At 40.5% G+C, this 24018-nt stretch overlaps 3 protein-coding genes across 11 annotated transcripts in view; 2 read left to right on the top strand and 1 right to left on the bottom strand.

The window, feature by feature from the left end:
• CDKL1 (cyclin dependent kinase like 1) overlaps positions 1-9641 on the top strand; it is a 57873-nt gene extending 48232 nt beyond the window's left edge. For 2 of the 3 annotated variants that reach the window (XM_030319059.1, XM_030319060.2), the window contains 6 exons: positions 4-94; positions 706-906; positions 3108-3190; positions 6015-6071; positions 7272-7427; positions 9534-9641. In XM_030319059.1, the coding sequence (XP_030174919.1) occupies positions 4-94; positions 706-906; positions 3108-3190; positions 6015-6071; positions 7272-7427; positions 9534-9641 (696 nt within the window). Of the gene's footprint in view, positions 1-3; positions 95-705; positions 907-3107; positions 3191-6014; positions 6072-7271; positions 7428-7567; positions 7626-9533 lie in introns of those variants that run through there. The other variant, XM_030319063.1, reaches the window with a different exon arrangement.
• On the bottom strand, positions 6082-22496 carry DMAC2L (distal membrane arm assembly complex 2 like). 6 transcript variants are annotated; one of them, XM_030319070.1, is made up of 6 exons: positions 19168-19335; positions 15941-16052; positions 14626-14834; positions 13883-14054; positions 12718-12828; positions 6083-7194 (listed from the first exon to the last, which is right to left on the bottom strand). In XM_030319070.1, the coding sequence occupies exons 2-6, from the start codon at positions 16045-16047 to the stop codon at positions 7155-7157; spliced, it is 639 nt and encodes a 212-aa protein (XP_030174930.1). In that variant the 5' UTR covers positions 16048-16052; positions 19168-19335; the 3' UTR covers positions 6083-7154. The 6 variants fall into 6 exon arrangements, with proteins under 6 accessions (XP_030174932.1, XP_030174930.1, XP_030174928.1 ...); XM_030319068.1 differs by lacking the exons at positions 6083-7194; positions 19168-19335 and adding exons at positions 9713-9815; positions 22437-22496; XM_030319069.1 differs by lacking the exons at positions 6083-7194; positions 19168-19335 and adding exons at positions 9713-9815; positions 22343-22430.
• Positions 22497-22601: 105 nt separating this feature from the next.
• Positions 22602-24018, top strand: part of L2HGDH (L-2-hydroxyglutarate dehydrogenase) — a 42066-nt gene continuing 40649 nt past the window's right edge. Inside the window, exon 1 of one of the 2 annotated variants that reach the window (XM_030319057.1) lies at positions 22602-22814. In XM_030319057.1, coding sequence (XP_030174917.1) covers positions 22675-22814 — 140 coding nt within the window. In that variant the 5' untranslated portion in view covers positions 22602-22674. The remainder of the gene's footprint in view (positions 22815-24018) is intronic. The other variant, XM_030319055.1, reaches the window with a different exon arrangement.

The raw sequence follows: 24018 nt of genomic DNA, 5'->3' as shown, positions 1-24018 counted from the left end.
TAGTGCATACATAGAGATGTGAAGCCAGAAAATATCCTCATCACAAAACATTCAGTGATTAAGCTTTGTGACTTTGGATTTGCTCGGCTTTTGAGTGAGTATTGATATTTTCTTAAATAATTGTAAAAGAGAGAGAGATTTCTTTATATGAGAAAGGCTCCTGATGCTATAAAAAGCTAGTTCTTATATGTTTAGGGCATAAGCATGCCCTAAATTACAATTCTGCAATTACTGAAAACATGTAGATACATACAGTGGCTTAGAAATGTATGCTATATAAATTATACCACAGTAGTTATTATTAAAGAGTATGTTATTCTCCTGGTTTCTCCCTTTTTTTTTTTTTTTTTTTTCTTAAATAGTGATCTCAGAAGTACTATTTTAGAAGAGTGGTGGTTTTCAGCTTTGGCTGCAGATTAGAATCATCTGGGGAACTATTAACTATAACTATAAAAACTACACTGAGAACTCACCAGGCTCTCCCCCAGGAGTTCTGGTCTCACTGGACTGAGATGGGGCGCAAGCATTAGTAATTTAACAAATACTACATTAATGATTTTAATATGCAACCAGTATGGAGAACCATTGATTTACAAAAGCCACAAGATGGGACACAAGCTTGATTTCTTAGGTCTTCCCCCTCCCTGTTTTGATTCCAGTCTTCCACTGCTCTCTCTCTGTTTTCCATGTACCATCACTGGCCAGCTGGACCAAGTGACTACTACACAGACTATGTGGCTACCAGGTGGTACCGCTCCCCGGAACTATTGGTGGGGGACACCCAGTACGGCCCCCCAGTAGATGTGTGGGCTGTTGGCTGTGTCTTTGCTGAACTGCTGTCAGGGGTGCCTCTGTGGCCGGGGAAATCAGATGTGGATCAGCTCTATCTGATTAGGAAAACCTTGGGTAAGTGGTGTTTTTGTTATGCCTTTTGGGAAACTGAATAGTTTGACCCGTGTCAATACAGGACGGAGCCAAGTTCCCAGTCTCATTCGATGCCCTTTACAGTCACAAAGGAGGGGTACTCTAGAAGCCTCACTTAAATAATTCCATTAAAGGTGTCCACATTTGGGGGTACCTGGCTGACTCAGTCCGTAGAGCATGCAACTCTTGATCTCGGGGTTGTGAGTTTGAGCCCACCTTGGGCATACAGATTATTAAAAAAAAAAAAAAAAGGAAAAAGTTGTCCACGTTTGTTTTTAATAAAAAGAATTAACTAGAGTGAATACATACCGATTGTTCAAAAGGACACAAGGTTCTGTCTTCAGCATAGTTTGGATCAAGTTAAACTCTGAATAATGATCATAGCAACAGTAAAAGCTACGTTTCTGTATGGGCCTAACAGTTTACAGAATGCTACTGTGTTTTATTTCATTTATTAGGATTTCATTTATTAGGATTTATTCTTTATTATTGTAATTTATTCTTTGGGTATCCTTCACTCTAGCCTGCCAGGCTAGATTGGATCACTGAGATGCTATAGAAGATTCTAAACCTTCTAAGTGTCAGGAAGAAAGGCTGGATCTTCTGGTGTCACTTTCGTTGTCTTTCTCTCTACTCTTGGGGTGGGATGGGGGAGGGAAGGGGAGGAGAAGAGAGACTTGGAGAGGAATGGATGAAAAGATCTATAAGCAGTGACTGCCTTCTTCAAAAGTCAGGGAATTGCTACTACTCCTCAATTGAAAGCAAACTTCCTCCTCTAAACTCTTGGAGCATCTACCATCACCCTGTCTTGTCTTGTACTTTTATCTCTCCAAAGATACTGTAAGCTACCTGAGGGTGAGATCATGTCTTACATTTCTAGATTTCCTCCACCAATATCTGCACATAGTAGGTAGTAGGTATTTGCTGATGGGTTTTTTTGAGTAGTATGTAAGGCACCTTGGAGCGATTCCAGGGGCACTCAGCCTTCCTTTGTTTCAGGGCACCCTCTTGTGTCTCCACTTCCAGCACCCTGATGGAAGAAAGTTGTTAAGATACAAGCAGTGTGCTCATGATGAAGTTCACTGAGATCCGGGGCAAGGTAGTAGAGAGTTGTTTTGGCTGCTTGTACAAAATGGGGCAAGACAACAGTTTTTGGATTTGCATGAGAGGTAAAGTTCCAAAACAAATCTATAAAATTAGACAACTTGATACCCTGGGGTGGAAACTCCAGTCCAGTTTCTGGGTTAGCAGTATTTCTGGGTCCCTGATTGGGAGGTTTTTGTCGTTCACTCTGCTTTGGGAAGTGGGCCTGGGTGTACCCCAGGGGCACCCTGCTGAGTATCCCCTGGTATTCTCGGAACAAAATTCCTCTTCACATGTAATATCCCTAGAATTTTACACAAGGGTGATTTTAGCTGATTTGGCTGAAATGTGGGTAGGATGAGCCTCACCTTATCCTCCAGAATATAGAAATGCTTCTTTTGTTTCATTGATTCATATTGTAAATGCTTTCTAAGCAGTAGGTAAAATGGGATTTCCAAGTGATCACTATTTGATGAAACAAGAAAAGGTGTTCCAATTTGGAAATGAATTCCTTCTAGCTAGAAGATCTTCCATGATTTCTTCTTGCCTTCTTACCTTCTTTTCCTCCTCCTACCCCTCCTCCTTCCTTCCCTCCTTTCATCCCTCTTTCTTCCTTCCTCTCTTCCTTTTTCCCTTGCTTTTATCCTCGGATATTTATTGATTGCTTGTATGTGTCGGGCACTGTTCTAAGTGGTAGGCCAGTACCCTTTTATATCCACCCATCAGAATTCAGTTGATACGATTTTGCTTTGTATTTGTTGCACGTTGGCTATTTTTTAAAAGGCATTATTGTGTGTGTGTGTGTGTGTGTGTGTGTGTGTGTGTATGCTTCTGAGTTGTTTGGATTCCTCAAATACATTGTGAGTCTTTGAGGGGCAAGAACCTCATAACCTTCAGTTTCTGTGCATGCCTTCTCTACACCTAACATGGTGCTTCATCCACTGAGGTCTTAGTACATGTTGTTGAGGGTTGCCTCAACATATCCTTCTGATTGAAAGAGCAGACTACAGCCTTCACTGGTGGTAGGCACAGACCCAGCACTGGTGGAGACAAACCGTAGATCAGACCTTGCTAACCAGTCTCTTTCTTCTTGTCCAAAGGAGATCTCATTCCTAGACACCAGCAAGTATTTAGTACGAATCAGTACTTCAGCGGGGTGAAAATTCCAGACCCTGAGGATATGGTGAGTGACCCATTTTGGAAAGAGCTCTGAATATGGAGGCTAAGGTTACCAGGGTGTTTAGGTGGTAATCATTCTCTTTATATGGGGAGTTGCAGACTAACGAGGTTTTGGTAGTTACTCGCCTGCCTTAGTGCCGTGGCCCACTCTGCACTGGAAAGTCCATTTAAGAGTGAAAAAGAAAATCGGGGCAAATTGGCTAGCAAGACCCTGGCCTTCAATACCAATTTAGAAGTTGCTGATAGCAGAGGTTAGCCAGCATGTTGGACAGAAATGCAGAACTGCCTGCCTTCTCCTGTCCTGCCTTGTTTTCAGCAGCTGAAGCTAGGTACCTCACACAGTGACTTATCCAGGAGGAAAATCCAGCATTGCCCAAGTCCCCTACTCTACTGTACTCTTACTGCCCAGACCATGGTGGGAAACTGTAATGAACTTGCTTGGCAAGCCTCATTCTGGTATCTCTCCTCTACAGCCAATGTGGAGAAAATACTCATTTTTTAAAATTGAAAAATTCTAAATGTGCATACTCTTAACACACTTTCAAGAATTTATTGCAGTGAAACCATCAGACAGAGGCATCAATATGTGACATTAGAAATTATTTCCTTTAGTGTTCCATCCATAGGGGATTCATCATGTAAGTTATGATATATCTCTACAATAGAAATGCCACATAGCCAGTAAAAATAATTAGATTTATTATTCACCTGAATAAAAAGTCCACAATGTATTGTTAAATGAAAAAGGCTATAAACAGTACTAATCATTTGACATAATTTTAATAAATGTTTAATAAATGCACAATTTATGTATGTACGTACACATACATTTACATATATAAATAAAATGTGACCGCTTCTGGAAAATCACACAAAGTTTTTTACATTTGTGAAATAAATGGCTGCAAGGTTATATACCAAAATATTAACAGTGGGTATCTCTTTGTGGTGGCATGATTTCTTTCTTTATGGTTTTTTAAAAAAATACTTTTGGGTGTCTTCCAATGAGCCTGTATTATAATCAAAAACATCTCAGAGCACAATTAACGTTTGTGAAATCCTGAGTTTCTACCGTCTAAGGAAGGTACTTTCAAACTGAAACTAAGCCTTTAATTGCTCAGTTTCCAGATGGAAGTTCTGTTAAGCTCCATTTGAGCTCTGTGTTCACTCATCCTCCTGGCCTGTCCCACGGTGAAGGCTTTCACCTTCCCCTGCTGCCTCCTTCTCCGGCACCACTACAAATAGGAAAAGTGGGTCATGCTGGGAGCATGCTGGGACCGAGAGGCAGGAATGACACCTGGCATATGGGAGGTGACCCAGCTGGCTCCCTTGTGACCTGGACATTCCCAGTTCCACACTAAATATCCCTTAGCGATTTCCTCTTCGCTTGTCTTACAGTGAAGACTCATGAACAACCCGGGGTTTCATAAATGCAAAAGGCTTCCCAGGGTCTCCCAGAGGTTGTCCTGCAGGGGATTTCCTGTTGACAGAAACACAGGAAGAAGTAATGCGGGGGCTGCACTGGTTGAACATCTGTGCCAGAGTCCCTCTGCCGGTCAGTCATCCTGCTGGAGGGAGGCCTGCTTGCCTCTGGCACTGGGAAACCAGCTAAGCAGGCAGAATGGGCTCTCCTATCACAGCCAACCAGCGGGCCTCGTCCCAGGCCAGGCGTTGTTGCTGAGACAGCAGAGCTCAGTGTCAGCAATGTCATGTCAATCCCTAGCAGTGCCCAGATTTAACACACACAAAAGGCAAGAGAAATATTTAAGATATAGTTGGGGGTGGGGGAGGCTACTCTCAAGGTTCTAATACAAATCTGCTGTAGGATTTTTTTTCCCTGGTGATCTTAGGGAACTCCAAAACTGAGGTTCTTATCTCTTACCCTTATGGTGATTGGTAAGTGCACACTCGGAATTTGAGTGTTGGGGGCTGATTCCCTGTGCAAAAATAACACCGTGCTGTGCTCTTAAGCTTGACCACAGCACTTAAGAGTGGTATTGCATTAGATGAGCCTGGCCAGTCCCTCCAGCTCACATCTGCCATCTCTTTATACATGTGATGCACTCCATCCAGCTGCCCTCCTTAATTAGCCTCTGTTAGTGGTGTATCTCTTTAACTGGCCTGTCTGGCCCCCTGACATTCAGCATTCCTCTTGCTTTATAGTGCTTGTTATTCCTGATTGCCTCCAGCATGTGACTGGAGCAAAATAGCCTTATATGGCCAGAGGGAGATTGATGAATGTCTGCCCCAGAGACTCTTTAAACAGCAGGATGATCAGGGAAACAGCAGGCTCTTGTGGGAGGAGAAACCAGTGTTTATTCCAGAAAACCAAGAAGCATCTGTTCACCTAGGTAGGGAGGAAAAATCTATTTTGAAGCTTCCTTTATGTAAATGTCAATAGATGCAAAAATTAGGGCCTCTTTTAAATGCCAATGTAAGTGCCAAAAATTACTCTAAGGAAAGGCAAGTTATAGAAATTGAGGCAGAAAAAAAAAAAAAGAAATAACAGTTGCTTCACAAGTGTGTTTCTTTCTTCCATGAATGCTCCCTCATAATTTGCTACCTGCACCATTTCTTTGGGAAGTGAAGGGAGTGGTGAGGAGGAAAATTTGGAAAAGAAATTTGGAGGCGGAGAGAGAAGGAGCTTGTGAAACAGGCCTTGTTTCAGCTGGGAGGTGGGTGGGGGAGGCAAGAAAGGTGCCAGGAAGATGCTTCTGTTACTCAGAAGACATTCAACCTGAGGTCACCTTAGCTTTGAATACATACTGTAAATAAAACCCCCTTTTCTTCTTTTTTTTCTTCTTCTTTTTTTTTTTTTTTAAAAACAGGAACCACTTGAATTAAAATTTCCAAACATCTCTTCTCCGGCCCTGGGGCTCTTAAAGGTAAAATCATAGCTTCTAACAGACCGGAAGCACACAGTAGCTGGTGTCATTGGGGAGTCTAAATGATTTATATCAATCCATGAATTGAAAAGTGTTCCTTTTAGAATTCTCCTTCTCCTTTGGGAAGTATAAATACGTTGAATTTTTATTTACATTGTTACAATGAAAACATCTGTAGGTGTTTGTCACTTTAAACCCAACATACTGTATTTAAAATCTAAGTTACAGAAATTTCAGATGGATAGTACTTGTTTTATGCAGGGATCCTTTTCTTCAAAAAATGTTGGGCCATAGGATTCATTTAAATAGTCAACTCCCTAGTATATCAGAAGTAGGTTTTGATTTTAAAACTTGATTTGTATATACATTTTCAGAGATCTGTAGCTCTTATGTAAAATCGAGTACCAACTAAAACATTTTCAAGTTATAGTCCATGCCCTACCCATTTCAAAGTATTTAATGCATTTACTGATGCATTTGTAATATAACCAAAAAAAACCAAAAGAAAAAAAACCCAAAAAACGGAGACAGTTCCTTGGGGTATATAATTGTGAGATTTCATCTACTCAAGTATGAACCCTATGGCCTACTTAATGGCAAAGCAAATAGTTCAGAATGATGCAATCTAAGGGCATGTATACTATGCTTCTCCTTCCATACATGCATATATACACTGTAATGCATGGACTATTTCTGGAAGAATATACCAGAAAAAAAGGAACAGCTGAATCTGGAAGGGGGAATGGAAGAACTAGAGTGGTGAGGAGACTTTGCTGTGTTTTGTATACATTTTATTTTTACCATGTGTGGGTATGAATTTTTTTAATAAAAACCCAAATTTTCACAAAGTATACACAAAGGACCAAACTGGTTATGTGGATTATTCCCGTTGGATACTGAGGCAAACTCAAAAATCCTATCTTACTCCCTCAGGGCAGAGTACCAACTGCCTCCAGAACAGGGCAAGGTGGAGAAAATGATTTTTTTGTTACTATTCCTAGAACCTATCTATTTACTTATTATGTGGTTACCCATTTAGGAATAATTGTGGAAGGAACCAAAAGCATGTTTGGTGTGTTTCTCCTACTTTTCCTCCTTCCTGTTCCCGAATGAAGGGTTTGATCTGTCAAAGAAAAAAAAATTGATTTCAGTAAGTTAATACAATTTTAAAGAAGAATGGAGACTTGTCTGTTCTTTTAGGGCTGTCTCCACATGAATCCTGCTGAGAGAATGACATGTGAACAGCTGTTGCAGCACCCGTATTTTGACAGCATCAGAGAAACAGAGGATTCAGCAAAAGAGCGTGACAGACCAATAAGGAAGACGCTGAGACAGAGCCGAAAGCACCTGCCTGGGGTAAAAATGGGGCACTGCTTTACACAAGTGTCCCGGGGTTGTAGTTTCCAATGACCTCATGCCTGCCACCTGGTGCAGGGAGTCTGTATCTATTCTCGGGGCGGTAACAGCGGCTTGCAGCTCCAGCACCTTCCTTGCAGAGCACGGTGACGGGCATATGATCTGTCAACCAAGGCACTGAGACATCTGCCTCCAAGGACCCCCTTCTCCCTGAATCCTGAAGGCGTCCTTGCCCTGAAGTTCCCTGCTGCCACAGAGGGGTTTTGTTGTGCACGAGCATGGGTCTCAGGTACACGAGCGTGAGCCCCGCTGAGCGTGCTTTTTGTGCTTTGGAGAATGAAGTCAGATTTATCCCAGGCAGCTCTCTGTCATCATGTTTACTTTCAGTATTGATTGACGTTCCAGGTTTATCCAAAAATGGACCTGTTTTCCCCTCTGTTCCTTTAATCATCAGAGTTGGCTCCGGTAGATACAGTGCCGAGTGCTCTCAGTGATATCAGAACAGCTTATTTAACCAGAGAACAGCATCCAAGCTGCATACAGGGAGCCTGTGAAGAAAAAGACTGGTATAAAGTGGCAAAATAGCCTTGCCTTAAGTGTAAGCCTGTTACAAGCCAAAAGCTGTAGTAACTTAGAATGGACTGTGGTTAGAACCACAACTAAGATGAGCTGGCTACTCCTGGTCATTTCTGGATCTGCCTAGGTAGCCCTTAATCTATAAATTATTATGCCTTAGTCTTTCCCTTTGCAGACCCCACTGCCCAGCATGCTGAATGGCATCCGGGTTGTGTATGTGAGGTTTGGAGGAGAGAAGGGGATGGACAACCCATTACAAACAGGTAGAGCATGAACTGCGGGGTCCAAAGATAGACCAGAGTTACAAAATTAAGAAAGCTTTATTTTATTGTCATATATGACCCAGGTAGCAAAACATGCCAGAATTAGACTCCCCACCCCCACCCACCCCGAGTTACCACTTAACTTGCTGTTAATCTGTGTTCAAGAGTAGAGGGTCTTGATGCAAATATTTTTACTTGGAAGAATAGGGAAGCCCACTAATTAATTAGTGTATTGCATATAGGCCCTGAAGGATTCAACTGTTTGAAGTATTAAAAAGTAACCTCTGTTCAGGGACTCCTGGGTGGCTCAGTCCATTAAGCATCCTGCTCTCGATTTCAGCTCGGGTATGACCTCACAGTGCGTGAGTTTGAACCCTGAGTTAGGTTCTGACATCGAGGTAGCCTGCTTAGGATTCTGTCTCTCCCTCTCTCTCTGCCCCTCCCCCGCTCACCCATGGTCTCTCTGTCTCTCTCTCAAAATAAATAAATAGACATAAAAAAAAGTAACCACTGTTCAGATACCTAAGGCCATGTAGAACATCTATTTTTTGTATATTCTCCTTACTTTCATTTGACATTGACAATAAATTCAAACATTTTCTGGGAGCATGAAGGGAATAGTTTTGCCTTTTTAACTAAGGAGTAAGGGGGCAAATTGTTTAAGTGCTCCAGACACCAGTTTTCTTGGCTCTCAGATCATGCATTGGCTTAAATGATCCCAAAAGTCCCAGCAAGCTCTTAACTCCTGTAAATCTATGTGGTTTTTTCCTAATGTTAATATGTAGATTTTTGCTTCTTTTTCATATTCTCTAAATTTTCTCAAATGTGCAATGTTTTGCTTTTTAATATAAAAGAAATCTTTAGGGGCGCCTGGGTGGCTCAGTCGGTTAAGTGTTAGATAGACGTCAGCTCGGGTCATGATCTCACTGCCCAAGAGTTTGAGCCCCGCGTTGGGCTCTGTGCTGACAGCTCAGAGTCTGGAGCCTGCTTTGGATTCTGTGTCTCCCCCTCTCTCTGCCCCTCCCATGCTCATGCTCTGTCTCTGTCTCTCAATAATAAATAAATGTTAAAAAAAAATTTTTTAAAGAAATCTTTAAAAGGAAAAAGAACAAATTGAAACATTTTGTCTTCACTCAGAACCTGGGATTCTGTGCAGAAAAAGGATTTCCATGCTGAAAAATGGACTTCTTTACCTCTTTTGTGATATGTTATCAATAACAAAAAGAGTGTGTGGTGTTGAACCTGATCCTGTGTTTTGTATTTTCAGCTGCAGTACCTACCCCAGCTGACTAGCAGCAGCTTCCTTCCAGCTTTGGATAATAAGAAGTACTACTGTAACTTGAAGAAACTCAACTCCCGTTTTCCAAACATTTAAGGAGCTTGAAGATTGATGATGAAAAAGGAACCGAACTTACAAACTTGATTGAAAATAATCATAATGCTTTAAGAACATCAGGAGAAAACCTAAGTAATAACCTGGGGGAGGCCAGCTGGCAGAATCGGAAGGGGAATTACAGAGGCAGCCTTCTTCCATGCTTCCTGATGGTGACTAGAACAGAAAGGAAAAACTTGTTTGGATTTTCACTTGCATTTTTGTTGTATCTAAGTAGCTGAGTTTATTGACAGAAATATAAATTGTAGCTGCTGCCCATATATCTGGAAAGATTAGAGATGTGATAAAGATTTATGCTTCAACTGTACTATATGCAACAAGAAAAATGGATTACAAAACACCCATACGTATTTCTTGTATCTCTTTCACATGGAGTCCTATCCCCTGCCTTTTAGTTCCTGAAATCAAAATGTTTAAAATCCCATTTCCTGCTTGTTCTATTTCTTGATTTTCCTATTTTAAAACATTTTTGGAATATTGAAGAGTTGCTTAATATTTTTAAAAATCATGGATTATCATAACAAAATTACAAATTTAATGATATTTCTAGACATTTCTTACATATGCTTTGGTCTTTACCTTTAGTAAAGGATGCATCTTAGTCATTTTTGCAGGCAAGATGGGTTTATATAACCCATCCACAGGTTACCCAATTCCCCATGCAAACAGTGGTGTGAAGGCTGGCGGCAGACCAAGGCAATCAAGAGGTAGAACGAGCCCTGCAGGCTTCCTGGGAACTGAGCCTGTCAGCCTGAGAGTAATTATTCTTCATTCTCTCCAGCTCAGCCTCAGACTTGGAGACAGATCTATGGGCAGGACTATCTACAGTAATCTGGGATTTGGAAGAAATTGCTTGAGTTTTTACTTGGATCATGAAAGACTTGAGGTTGTAAACTCCTATTTTTCCTGAAATACTTTTTTATGCTATCTGTATGTATATGTGTATACATATGCATATGTGTCTGTACACATATAAGTGTGTGTATACATATACTATGCTAAGAACTGATAAAAATAACAGAGTAGTCCAAATTGATACTGAAGATTCCTAGCTTTGTATTGTGAGACTTGAAATGATGACCTGTAATTAGCTTTGACGCGGGCTACCACTCTTCAAAAAGCTTCATCACTCCCGTCCCCTGAACACAGGGTAAAATGAAGCTCACGTCTGTTTCTTATAGCTGACTGCCAGTTTTGGCTGATGGGCTGCTGCTGTGTCCTAGTCATTCTCAGCCATAGTTTTAGATGTTGTATTTTACGGTATCTTTAGAACATTTCTTCTGTACTCTTACTAGTTTACTGCTATAGTAACTTCCTTCATGACAGCATATGACTTTATTCTTTACTGCTAAGTAACTCACCAAATTTAGGCATCTATTCAATAATTTTGGCCACTCCAGCCAGGTTAATGATATTCTAAGGCTTCCTGATGTATGTGGCTTCTTGCAAGGAGCTGACAGTGGGTTAAATACTAGTCTCGGCATTATCTGATTCTTCTTATGTGGCTTTGATTCAAATGGCAAAGAAGGACAGCCCACTTCTGTGAAGAGTTTACATTTTGTGTTTTTCTTTTTAACCCAAAACAATGTACTTGACGAGGCAGATGATTATAACTGCCTAATTTATCCAGTAGTTTCATACAGAACCATTTAGAATACAAAAGTATTTGCAGACTAAATTGTGGTGAATCAGTTGCCTCACCACACAATAAGCAAACAAATCTGAGATGGAAGCATTCATTTTTTTCTAATGAGTTCTAAATGTGCACTAATGCTTAATTCAACCATATCTGTAATCATTCATTCAGCATGGAGTCACTATTGTTTCACATAAGACTGTTTTACAACCTAGTCTTTTTAATTTGTTATTTTCTGATTTTGTAAATGACAGTGGCAATTATTCGTAAATAGTATATCATTTGTGGTATGTGCTATTTATATAAGCTGGTTTCTAAACACAATTAAAATCCACTTTTTCTACCCCAATGCTGCATCATACAGTGTTTATTTTAAAATTATTTCCAGCTAAGGTTCTATTCAAGACCGTATAGTTTATGTTCAAGAACCAGACATACAGAAATCTACAGACAAGTTGGCCTATAATTAACAATAATAGAACCAGGGCCATTTCAAGCAGGTAAAATTAAAGATCTGTTTTTACCTATTTGCGATATTCTTTATCACTGCTTTCTAGATATAAATTGAATTTTGTGTTTATACTTCTTTTTGATGTCCCTTGAAGTCATAGGAAGCAGTACCCAACATATATGGGGAAATTTAAATTAGTTTCTAGTTGGCATGTCAAAATTTTTGGTTTAAAGCAGTATTTTAATTTAAGCAAAAAGTATGGTCTTCATGATTATTTCCTTTGTTCTACTGCAGTTGCAAAACTATTTGAATTCAGCCAAATATTTATGTCTAGTTTTAATAAAACACCCGACTAAGCTTACAAAATAGACAAATTAGCCAGAAACTATTCATTCAGAGAAAGGTGTAGGTTATAAAGAACAAAGGAATGTAGGGTCATGAGAAATGAATGCAAATCCTGGGAAGCAATATGGATGCCTCAACAACCAATGACTGCCTTTCCTAATTCATCAATGAATCTGAAACTTAGCTTTCAGTTTTTCATAACTATACATTTATAGTAACATGCTTCAATAGCTTTAAAGTAAAATGTAACATTAACATAAATTACTGATAAAATACAATAAAGAATATCTGTGTTGCACATTTAAATCACTTTAAAGAACTCTGTCAGTATCTACATACTGTACAGATTTCTATATAAAATGAGGAACATATTAGAATTAAACTGCTACCTTGTTTCCATTTTTCCTAAAAGGATTTAATGTACATATATTTTTACTTCCAACTTAGTAACTTCAGTGAGTCATGTCTGAATATTTTCTACATGATGGACTCTGCTTCTGAAATGTCATGACTGAATATCCTTAGGGTCTGTTGATTATTATATAATATTTATGATGTTTAGGATCAACAATTTCAAATGATACTTTATATTGAAATACAATACTTCTTAAATATGATTATTTTACTTCAAGTCTAATTTTAGTTCCAGAGAAGGCAGTGCTGTCTTAAAGGCTCGGATAAGGTTTTCTTTTTCTCTTACTCCAGGAAGATCACTTAACAATAAATATTTCAGGTTTCTGCAAAAAGAGAAGGAAAAAAAAGCTACTTTGGTTTTGCCTTTACTCTTATAGCATGAACAATAAACTGTATTCACTGGCCTAAAAAACATTGCACATAGAATGTGTTTATATTACACTATACTTTCAAAATGACTTTTAGAACAGTAGTGTTAAGAGTGCTATTTTAAATGAAATTCATTCTAGGAGCTAAGCCAGACTTTGGAAAGTTGAGTTGTTCTGAATTATATCAGTAATTCTAGCTGGATCTTTCCAAATACAGTGTATGTATTATGCCATAGAACTCCTTTGCATGTGAAACACTAAATATGAATCTTAATCCAGAAAAGAAAAAAAAATGGGAAAGTTCTTAAAAGAACTTCATTAAAAGATGAAGCTTCAAACCTTCAACTAATATAAGAGACAGTCTACTACTTTTGGTTCTGATGCTTAAAATTTCTCTACTAAAAAAAAAAATAAACTTAAAAGTGGGGGTGGGGGAACCTGGCTGACTCAGTCAGTAGAGCGTTGAGACTCTTGATCTTGGGGTCGTGGGTTTGAGCCTCAGGGTGGGTACAGAGATTACTAAAAAAAATTAACTTAAAATTTCTCAAACTTTCTGTGATACTGAGGTTATTGTCAGAACATCAGGAAAAATTCTTCAAAAGATGGACAGGAAGGATAATGGCAAATGCCCATTGATGGCCTATTGTAGCAGTCACCATGCTAGATGCTTGATGTACATTTACTTTTTAAAGAAGATGCCCCCTTAAAAATGCAATAAAACAATGTATTAAGGTTGATAATTTTAACTGTTTTATTTTGGAAGAAAGTTAAGTCATTTTCTTATATTTTTCTGAATTTAAAAAAAAGCCTCCACCTCTTAATTGTTTTAAATTCTAATTATTCAGGGAACCTGTCTGGCTCAGTTGGTAGAGCATGCAACTCTTGACCTTGGGGTTGTGAGTTGGAGCCCCATGTTGTGGGTAGAGTTTACTTAAAGTTTTTTAAAATTTAAATTCTAATTATTCACTTTTAACATTATCAAGTTTCCATTTTGGCACTGACCACCTACCTTAAGTGATATAAAGCAATGATGCCTTTGTCTGTGACATTCCCACATGAAATTATTTCCATTTCCAATACGCTCTTTTGTAAATTTTCAAGTTTACCAAGTTTCTCCAAACAGTCATCCTCGATATAATGACACTTGCATAGCCTTATTTTTTCAACATGCTGTAGGCCCTCTAGGAGATAAAAGATACATTTTAAGAATCTGCTTTACCATTAAGATAACCAACTATCCTAGTTTGCCTAGGACTATTCTGGTTTTAGGATTGGAAATCCTATGTCCTCAGAAACCTCTCAGTCCCCAGGAAAACTTGGATGATTAGTCACCCTATTAACCATACAAACTATTCACTATATAATATAGGTCCATTCTGTAATCAGATGCCCATGTACTGGAGGAAAGAAGGGCCCACACCAGCAAAAGCTGTATGTGTACAATTATTCTCACATTATTGAGGGTTTCTCAAATGCCAGAAATTTGACAGTTTGATAAACCAGGCCTTGAATTTTAAACCAATAAGCACAAAATAAAGGCATGTAGAGATAAGCTTAGTGGAAGGAGAAAGGAGAGGAAGGTGTTTGTAATATCTATTTAATTAAAAAAAATCATACACAGGAAAAAACAAGCTGGATTGTACTGACAAGGGCAAAAAAGGACACACCTCTGACTGTAACAGTGAATCAACTGCAACAAAATGTCACTGCAAAGCACCTCCGTTTCCCATAAGCAAATGACAGGGTAGTTACCCATGTAATCAAATCCAATGCTCATGATACAAGAGTCGGTGGCATCAATTGCCTGAATCTTGTACTTGTCCAGAGGTCCTGTGGGGAGGTGGTTGTAGTCCTTCTGCCACCTCTCCTGGCCGTGGTAGCGCACCATGGCCCCACAGCGCAGCAGCCACTCCGATGCTGCCCTATCGGGTCCCACATCCCTGATGCGTTCATAATCCACTCTGTCGGCAAAGAACAAAAATAGTTCGTTTTTAGTATAATCGCTAGCTGCTTAATGGCAGTCCGTCAACATAAATACAGTACAGCAACAATTTTTCCTTTCAAATGACTGAGAGGGAGGGAAGTATACTCGTGAGAGTCATGTAAAAAAACATGAGGGCTCTTCCGGCTCCCTTTTTTGTTTTTCTTTTGTTCCCAAGTGAACTCTGTCTAGGTCTATTGTTTGTATATGAGTTTATCAGGCAGACATGTACCTTCATTGATTCACATGTAGCACAGTGCTTGACACCAGGAGGTACTCGGTAACTACGTGTTGAATGAACGACTATACTGGGTTATTGTTTGTTTTTTTTTAATGATAAAAGATAAAATGGAATAATTTCAAATCTGTTCAAATTAATGTCATTAATTTTTAATTATTTAATTTTTACATTTGCCTTTCTCGCTAGTTGGTGGTATTAAAGCTGTATTAAGCAACAAGCAGATGAGTTTCATTAGTTTCAAAATGATATTTCATTTTTTTAAATCTTTAAATGTTTATTTTAATACAGGGAGAGAGAGAGAAAGAGAGAGCAAGTGGGGTAGGGACAGAGAGCAAGGGAGAGACAGAATCCCAAGCAGGCTCCACACTGACAGTGGAGCCCGACACAGGCTTGAACTCACAAACAATGAGATCATGACCTGAGCTGATATCAAGAGTCAGACGCTTAGCTGACTGAGCCACTCAGGCACCCCTCAAAATGATATTTCAAAGCATGCCACCCACTTTTTAAAAAACTTGAGTCCCCATGGTACTATTTAAAAGGCTAACTACATCCTTTAAGATCCCTTTCATTTTAGAAAACTTGAATGGTATGGAAAGGACAAATAACAAAAATCACTGAAATCTTGACTGGAACCCAATTAGTTAATATTTTATATTAGTAATGTTAATATTTTCTGGTCTTTATTCAATGTATGTATGTTTTGTTATTAAACAAAATTAGGATCATATTGCACATACTGTACAAAAAAAAAGATATTTGACATACAAGAAATAACCAAATTAGCTACTGGAAACTCATCAGCTATAATAATTACCATGTTTCTTCACCTTAGAGTAACTTACTTATTAAACACTGCATTCAACCAGCCCCAGAAGTATCTGCAGTCACATGACCATGGGAGTTTCTTTAAGCCACACAACTGCTGGGAAATTTTTCCAAACAGCATCATTTGACCTAGACACACAAAACAGTATTCGTATTAGGTTATCAGCTGGCAATCAGAGTCCCAAACACACAGTAACTTGCTTTACAACTTCAAAGTCAATGCTCTTGTGCCAATGAAGTTGATGAGTCATTTGCCACTCAAAGTTATTGAACAAGTCACTCCTGTCTCTGTTTCCTGGTTTCTTTGCTGCAAAAAAAAACAATAGAGAGGCTGGACTGGATGGTCTGGAAGGTTCTTTCCAGCCTTGATATTAAGTTTCATTCTTCAACTTTGGGTTGGAGTCTGCCTGCAGTGTCGCCACCTGATGACCATTCAGGCAGTCCACCTACACATTTGCTGAAACCAGCTACTACCAATCTACATTTCCAGTATCAAAATGACAAACTAAAATCACCTAGGGAGCAATGTGTTGAGGTTAAGACGCTTATATTCAGGAAGGGAGAGGCGACGTGAAAACAGACCTTTCTAAGACGAGGTTGCAAGTAGTATCACCAGAATAGTGCAAACAAAGGCAAGGGCAGCTAGGACAGACTGGGCAAGTAACTTCACCTCTGTGACCCTTGTTTTTCTCACTTGTAAAATCAGATGATTTGCTCAGGTGATTTCCACCTGTAAAAATCTATGAGCATGAGTTGAGAAAGTGATTTCTGAACTGAGTCTCAATCTGATTTAATTCAGTTCAAGTTTCTCCAGGAGTGTGCTAAGTCAGAGGAAAACAAAGATAAATGAAGTGTGGTTTCTGCCTTTGGATTGCTGAAAACTTACTGTGGGGTGAAGTGAGCTAAAACAAGTTATCAAGTCGTTAAAATAAATGATAGAACCTGAAAAGTTCCTTAAAGAGGTAAAATAAGGATAGACCAGGATTTCAACAGGCAAAATGCCAGGAGAAGGTATGTCAGGTGATTAGCTGAGGCAGAAATATTTAAGGCATGCTGTAGCTCAGTTTGGTTAGCACATGGGGATCATGAGAAGAGGAGGCAGACAGTTTACACAGTCACATCAGGAAGGGTCTCGCCTGATCAGCCAGGGAATTTGGATTATCTTCCACAGGCAGTTGGGAGTCACTGAGGTTTTAGCAAAGAGCACTGGCATGTTAGAGCTATGCTTCAGAATGTTATTTGGACAACAGCATTAAGACTGAGGGTCAATAGAAAAAAACAAAGAAACAGCTAACAAGGGCTTCAACTACACATAGCCATGGGAAAGGACCAAATGGGGAAAGAATGGGAATGACATTACAGAGTGGATTCCACATCTCAGTGAGATGTTCTGGCAAGGGCCAGAATAGTTGAAGATGACATTAAGTTTTGGTCTTGGGTCACTGGTTGGATGGTGATGCCATGAATAGAAATCAGTGTCAGGAGAACCAGCTGTAGGTTTCTCCCACCCCCATCCCCAGTTTTTCATATCCTAACTATGAAGTGTTAGCAGAACTTCTAAGTGGAGATAACCAACAAATTATTAGAGTGATTCACAAAATGGGAGAACTGGAATGAACTTAGACCACCTAGACCATTTAGAGATGAGGAAACAGGCCCTCATGTTAAGTAACTTGCTGACACCCTAAATCCCTTCTGGAACAAGGTGGAGATTTAATAACTGCATATGTTTAAAAGAACTTACTCAATGTTTCATGGCTAATTGGTGGTAGCACGGAGACCTGAACCTAGTGCTCTCTCCTACCATCCAGAGCTTTTTCCTCAGTCAATGGATGGTACTAGAACTTGGGATTAAGAAGACTAGAAAGAGGCCTGAGTGGGAACCACCCTAGAGCTGAGAAGTGACTGCAGATGTTGAGGCTATAGAACAGTGAGAGATGAGGTCTGAGGACAGAACCCGGGATCACCTCCATTCTTCATTTCTTTTCTACCATCATCTGCCTTCATCACTGCAAACCTCCCACCTGCTATCACTATCTCATTCTCAGCCCTTTCCAACTTTTTGTTAAAGCTCTCTCCACCTGTGCCCACCTCTGATAACTCAACTGGCTGCCAATCTCATTTATCTGGACTTTTCAGCTTCAACTTAGGCTGTCCTATTTCCTGTCCCTCCCCTATCTCCATCCCCATCCTGTCTGTGGAAATCTTACCCAGCCTCAAGACCTGATTCAAATGCCATCTCTACCCATCCATTCATTCATTCACTCAGTAAGTATTTATTGAATATCTGTTATACTTAGTGCCAGAGATACAATGGTAAGATTAAAAAACAACAAAGGAGAGACAGAGAAAGACAAGGTTCTTTGTCCTCATAGAATATATACTCTAATGAAGACAGACAACATAAAAACAAATAAATAGCCTGCAATATGTCTAAACAGAGGTCTTAACAAGTTCTGTGAAACACAAGGAGGGAGGGAAGGGAAGGCTTCACACTAGAGGTGTCTTTTGAGAGGGTCTTAAAGGATAATTAAGAGTTTCTAGTTAGGCAGACAAAAAGAAAAGTGTGCAGAGGAAAAAGGAGAGCAAGGATTACATCTTATTCATTTCCATTTTTCTTAGCACCTAGCACATTCCCATCCACCAAATGCAAGAGTTTAATGGATATTTACTAATTAGTGGTCTTCAATGGTTGATATATTTCCATAGAGAAAGGCAAACCAGAGAGACTGTTATTAAGTAAGTTAGAGTAGTCTGTGAAAACTGAGTACCTTCACTTGATTCATTTTGGTTCACCTTATAATTCAGTTTAAAGGAGAGGCTAAATTTACTCCAGCTAGGATCTCTAAAAATACTAGATTATTATATTTAAAATACTTTAAACATGAATATAAAAATTTTACTTGGCAATAAAGGTAAAAAAAAAAAATAAATAAATTGGTAGGGTTTTACATTCTCAACTGCACCCCTGCTGATTTTAGAATTCAAGCAGTTACTTCCGGAAATGTTTTCTATAGGGAAAGAGGAGACCTCTAGTGGTGAGTTGGTGAATTTAGCTCTAATGATTGGGGGAAAAAAACAAACCAGTTAACAGCAAGCTAAAAAAAAAAAATAGCCACTACTAAATTATTGCTTCAATAAATAATTCAGAAATTAAAAAATCATTTAAAAAAGCTCCTTCTTACTCTCATAACCTGGCTGAAAGCACATGTTTCTAAAAATTGCAATTATGCTTGTTACTTACAGAAGGCTAGATCTCTGTTTGATTCAAAATAGGATGCACACAAAATGTTTCTGAGTAAGTTTGGTTGAGGGTTCCCCTGTTTGCATAAGAAAAGTAAGTTTTTTTTTAAAGTGGAAGTTCTGGGGTGCTTGGCTGGTTCAGTTTGTAGAACATGCAACTCTCGATCTCAGGGTTGTGAGTTCAATCAAGTCCCACATTGGGCATGGAGCCTACCTAAAATTAAAAAAAAAATTTTTAATAAAAATAACAGTGGAAGTTTTGTTTTTACTTAGCTGGGCTATCCAAAGCGATGGCTAACTAAGTGGCCCAAAAGACTGAACTAAAGAACTATTTCTTGAGGGTGATAAAAATGTGAAGGGGCAGATTTGGGGAGATTTTCCCCCAAATTACAACCCCACCTCACTGCAAATCACCCAATATTGATGCCAACTCTTATTCCTGAGGTGTATAGAGTCTAGTGAAAAGGAAGAGAAAAATTCATTAGGAATTGGAAGCAAAGTTCCCCAAAGCCATTCCTCGGCCAACATCACATGGGATCCAGTGAAGTAATGTCTTATTCGTTCTGACATAGATGGAAGATGAACTTGAACTCTCAGCTGAGGGTGGTGTCATGAATACAAAATGTCACACCCAAGACATTACAGGGTGTATGAATGGAAGGTAAGCTCTTGACTTGAAATTACTTAACTGAAACAAATTAAGGTACAGTCAAACCTAGGGGAAGGTAAGCAGAAAAAAAAGTTATACAAAGAGCAGATGTATTGTGAGTTCTTTCATCTTGCTAAACAAAGAAGCACGTACTCAAAATTACATGGTAAACAAGTCACTACTTTGGGCTCAAGCGTCCCATGAAAGTTGACCATAAACATGTGTAATTCTGTATTCAACCTAGTAATAAAAATCCACTACCTCCAGTGCAAACTAAAAAATAACCATCTCCACTAAACACCTATCAGAATGGCAAAAATTAAAAACAGTGACAACACCAATTGCTGATGATAAGAACCAGATCACTCAAAACATTGCTGGTGGGAATGTATAAAGGAACAGCCACTTTTTTTTTTTATTTTAGAGAGACACCGAGGGACTGGGGGAGAGGGGCAGAGGGAAAAGAAAGAGAATCTTAAGCAGGCTCCATGCTCAGCGTGGTGGCTGATGCAGGGCTCTATCCCACAAACCTGGGATCATGACTTGAGCCGAAACCAAGAGCGGGATGATCAACTGACTGAGCCACACAGGTGCCCTGGTACAGCCATTTTGGAAACAGTTTGCCTGTTTTTTACGACACTAAACATTTGTTTATATGACCCAGCAATTGGACTCTTAGGCATTTATGCCAGAGAAACAAAAACAGGTTCACACAAAAAGCAGCACACTAATGTTCATAGCAGCTTTATTCCAAATAGCTAATTAGAACTCAGATGTGTTTCAACGGGTGAACGGTTAAACCTATTGTGGTATACCCATATCATGAAATACTACTCCCCAATAAGAAGGAATGAACCTTTCATACATACAACGATCCCAAGGGATTACACTAAGTAAAAAATAGCTAATTCCAAAAAATTACAGATTGGGGAAGGGGTGCCCCGAAGGAGTGAAGTTATAAAAGGGTACCCGTAGATCCCTTGTGGTGACTGAACTGTGTTGTAGCTGGACTATGGTGGTGACACAACAATCTACACATATGATAAAAACTAAACAGAACTAAATAGACACACAAATGTAAAGCTAGGGAAATCTGAGTAAGATCAACGGATTATGTCAATGTCAATTTCCTGGTTATGACACTGTCCTACAGATTTGCAAGATGTTTTCATGGGGGGAGAAGGGGTAAAAGGTACACAGGATCGCTATTGTTCCTTACAACTGTATGGGACTCTACAATTATCTCAAAACAAAAAATTGAATTTAAGGAATAACCATCTCATTATTATTATTTTTTCATTTGTGATGGAAAAAGCAGGTAACATTCTATGTTGTTTTCACAAACAAAGGCATTCAACTGTCCAGGAGGTAAAACCATTTGAACATAATAAAAAGTCATTTATCCAGTGCAATTGACCCTTCAACAACATAAGGGCTAAGGGCAGTTGAAAGTCTGCATAGGATTTTTGACTCCCCTCAAATTTAACTAACAGCCTACTGTTTGATTAGAAGCCTTACCAATAACATAGGTGATTAACACATATTTTGCATGTTATATGTAGTATACACTATGTTCTTATAATAAACTACAGAAAAAAAAATCATAAGGAAAATACATTTAGAGTACTGTACTGGATTTACTGAAAAACATCTGCCTCCAAGTGGACAGGAGTTGTTCAAACCTGTGCTCTTCAAGGGTCAACTGTATTTCACTCCGCTAAACACCCTTGGGCTTTATTTCATGTAATGCACACAACAGCCCTGTGTGAGAGACACAGCTATTACTCCTAGTTCACAGAAGAGATCTGAGGCAGAGACGAAGTGACTTCCCCAAGCCACCAGACTAAACAGTTGGAACCAAATCAAAGTCCTTCCAGCAATAAAGTTTTTAACATTCTAATTTTGTTCTGTTCAGCTGTTCTGACCCTAAAAATGAAAAACTGCCGATAAGCACTGAGCACAGGCGTTAAACGGCCACGGTGAGGGCGAATCACAAAACTTCAGTCGGAAGGTCGCTTAGGGATTCCATAGCCCACCTCCTTCACTTTACAGATAAGGACACGGGGTGAAGAGACCTGTACGGAAGAGCCCCGTATTCCCAGGTCCGCACAGTGGATTTAAATCTGTATCTCCACCCAGGATTTAAGACAAGGAAACAGACTGCCTAATGATGGCAGAGACAGAGCCATCTGGTTCTTCTAGGCGCTCGATATTTACAACACCAAGAAATGACACCGTCAGGAGCCCTACAAAAAGAAGTCCAGAAGACTGCAGGCTACCAGGCGTTGCCGCGACAAGGCCTCCGTCCCGAGCGAGAGCTAGGGCCGGACGGGCAGCGCCCCTCAGTGGGCAATTCGCCTGCGGGTGGCCAGCAATAGGCCTCCCGCAGACAGGGGCCCAGCCGGAGACAGGGAGGCCGCTGGGCCCGCCCAAATGAGAGCTTTCACCCCAGTCACGCCCGCACTCTCTCCCAAGGCCCCGAGGACTCAGGGCCTGAGATGACAGGACGCGCGGCTCGGCGGGCTACCTTTTCAGAGAGCCCCGCAGTGCGAGAAGGAAAAGGGCAGAGCGTAACCACCACCCTACTCCCGCCTCGCGCGGGGCCTAGCTCCTCTACTCACGGCATTGGAGAAAGGGAGGGAGCGAGCGTGCCCCGCGTCTACGGCGCCGCCGGCCTGCCCTTCGCCCTCCGCCGTGCGCGTCCATTGGCTACTGGCGTCGCTCCCACGTGGGGCGAAGACACGTGCTCCATTGGCCCCTGAGTGGGAGGCGGGATTAGACAGCGCCGAGAGTCCCGCAGCGTCCCGCTCGAGGGACCACCTCTGGGGGCTGAGGGAGGACGGGGGAGGGGCGCAGGCGATGGTCCCCGCACTGCGCTGTATCCGCGGTGCCTGCGGCCGGGCCCTCGGAGGTTTCCCCGGGGGGTTCTCCTCCGCAGGCCGGCCGGCGCCGGGGAGGTCCTTGCCGCTGTGCCAAGGTGGCCGCCCAGCTAGCACCCGGTGAGTAGCCGCTGGCCTGCCCTCGCCGCCTGTGCGACCGCTTCTCTCGGAGGTGCCTCTTGCTGGACCTCTGCCCCTACTCTACTTCCCTGCCCCGGGCGTGAGTGAAGGTGGGGTCCTGTGGAGCCCTGGCTGCAACCTCGGATCCCAGGAGTTACCTGTAGGATTCACTGGTTGTGTTTGTGTGACGGATGAAAAGAATAAGGCGGTGTTGAGTGGAGCTCTAGAGCAGTTCTGGTTTTCAGTACTACCCTCCACTTCCCTTTCAATTCTTGGGTGGGTTACTTAAGCTTCTTAAAGGCTCAGTTGTGGGTAGGAGCCTAGTCTCTCCCGTAGGTGGTCGTTTTAAGGGTTAAAGGACCTATCACACTAAGCAATCAAAGAAACTGTTTATTAGCTGGCATCCCTGATGTTACTTGGATGATTTGAAACCATTCTTAAATCAGTCAGTTCCTGGCAAACACTGCATAGAGTTGCCCTGTGAGAAGCAGTTCAGTTACTAGTCAAAACCTGCACAAGTAAGTGTCCTGTGATTTGAGGTTTGGAGGTCACATTAGAAACCACGGTCTTTCTCTGCTCTCTGTGAAGTAAATGGCTTATGCTAAGGCATTAAAGCTGGAAAGCTCTTGGATATTTTGAGAAGTAGAAGGTGGGCAAATTGAATGTGGCTGGAGCTTAGTGGAATAGAGATGGTGTGGCATGATACTGGAGACAGGCTACATCACAGCAGAGCTTTGATTTGATTTTAACTACACATTGAACTTTATTCTAAAGGAATTGGGAGACTTAGAGGGTTTTTAAGAAGAGGGAGTGCTTAAATGTTGAGGTTTCAAAAGTTGACTGGCTGCTGTGTGTTAATTTGGAGGATTAGAGTGGTATAGGATTTGTGATTCATAGTGGGGGTATGTAGACAGTTATTTTGGGAATGCTTTTCTTAAGGAAACAAGGTAGAGTTAGTGAGGGTTTTGTGTATACTTTTTATTTTGATATAATTCTAGACCCACAGGAAATTGCAAAAATACAGATTTTAGGTAACCTTCAGCCAGTTTACCCCAATGATAGCGTCTTCCCTAACTATAGTATAATATCAAAACTAGGAAATTGACATTGGTATGACACAGACCGTGTTCAGATTTCATCAGTTTTTAGATGCACTCATTTGTGTGTGTGTGTTTCTATGCAATTTAATCATGCTGCTTTGTGT

This window comes from Lynx canadensis, chromosome B3 (assembly GCF_007474595.2).
Source record: "Lynx canadensis isolate LIC74 chromosome B3, mLynCan4.pri.v2, whole genome shotgun sequence".
Taxonomy (NCBI): Eukaryota; Metazoa; Chordata; class Mammalia; order Carnivora; family Felidae; genus Lynx; species Lynx canadensis.
This window is presented reverse-complemented; position numbering and strand designations above follow the sequence as displayed.

Bases quoted from the DNA above. Each gene is read 5' to 3' on its own strand.
- DMAC2L (XM_030319068.1), bottom strand. From the start codon at position 16,047: ATGATGCTGTTTGGAAAAATTTCCCAGCAGTTGTGTGGCTTAAAGAAA. The intron at 14,835-15,940 runs GTAAGTTACTCT...CTTTGCCGACAG, and splicing joins TTGAATGCAGTGTTTAATAA to AGTGGATTATGAACGCATCA. The intron at 9,816-12,717 runs GTAAAATAATCA...TTTCTGTTCTAG, and splicing joins GAACTAAAATTAGACTTGAA to TCACCATCAGGAAGCATGGA.